The sequence below is a fragment of the Microtus ochrogaster genome, chromosome 8, assembly GCF_000317375.1.
Source record: "Microtus ochrogaster isolate Prairie Vole_2 chromosome 8, MicOch1.0, whole genome shotgun sequence".
NCBI lineage: Eukaryota > Metazoa > Chordata > Mammalia > Rodentia > Cricetidae > Microtus > Microtus ochrogaster.
The window spans coordinates 11,027,044-11,027,709 of record NC_022015.1 but is presented as its reverse complement, the minus strand read 5'-3'; the positions used below and the strand labels follow the sequence as shown (position 1 = coordinate 11,027,709).

Sequence of the window (666 nt, the reverse complement as noted above, 5' to 3'; positions counted from 1 at the left end):
GAGACACCATGCAGGCAGCTGCTGATTGGCTGCGGACAGCGGCGTCCGGGCCGGGGTTTTGAGGCGGGAGCTGAGCGGTCCTTGGAGGGAGGTGCACACTCCGGATCCGAGAGCCCCTCCCGCGTCCCCTGCGCCCTGCTAGAGAGCGGAGCTGCTGATCCAGGAAGGCAGGTGCGGAGCCGGCTGAGGACAACAGCCAGGGGTGCAAGTGGGTCCCGCCGTGAGGCGATCCGGGATCCCGCCCCAGCTGCTACCTGGTCCCCACCAGCTTGGCAGCTGTGTCGAGTCCAGCACGGCTAGGGGCGCGCTCATGGAGCACACGCACGCCCACCTCGCCGCCAACAGCTCGGCTTGCGGCTTGGGCTTCGTGCCGGTGGTCTACTACAGCTTTTTGCTGTGTCTCGGATTACCAGGTGAGGGGACCTGAGGGAGAGGGAAGGAAGCCGGGAGCCCCAAGTTGTGGCAACCTACGGGATCCCAGACATTTTCTTGGGAAGTGCCCTGGAGCCCACTTTGAAAAATAACAAAGTTTAAACCTTGGTGGCAACTGTGGAGGTTTTTAGATCAGAATGAAAGGATGTCGCATGGCTTGGTGGGGACAGTGCTTGTGTGGCGCCGGGGCATTTTGACTTGTGGGTGTGCATTCACTCCAAAGCGCGGCCGTAT

At 62.0% G+C, this 666-nt stretch overlaps 1 protein-coding gene across 1 annotated transcript in view; it reads left to right on the top strand.

The window, feature by feature from the left end:
- Window positions 1–58: 58 nt before the first annotated feature.
- Gpr139 (G protein-coupled receptor 139) overlaps window positions 59–666 on the top strand; it is a 43,719-nt gene continuing 43,111 nt past the window's right edge. The window contains exon 1 of the mRNA XM_005351065.2: window positions 59–413. Within this exon, the coding sequence (XP_005351122.1) occupies window positions 311–413 (103 nt within the window). The 5' untranslated portion in view covers window positions 59–310. The remainder of the gene's footprint in view (window positions 414–666) is intronic.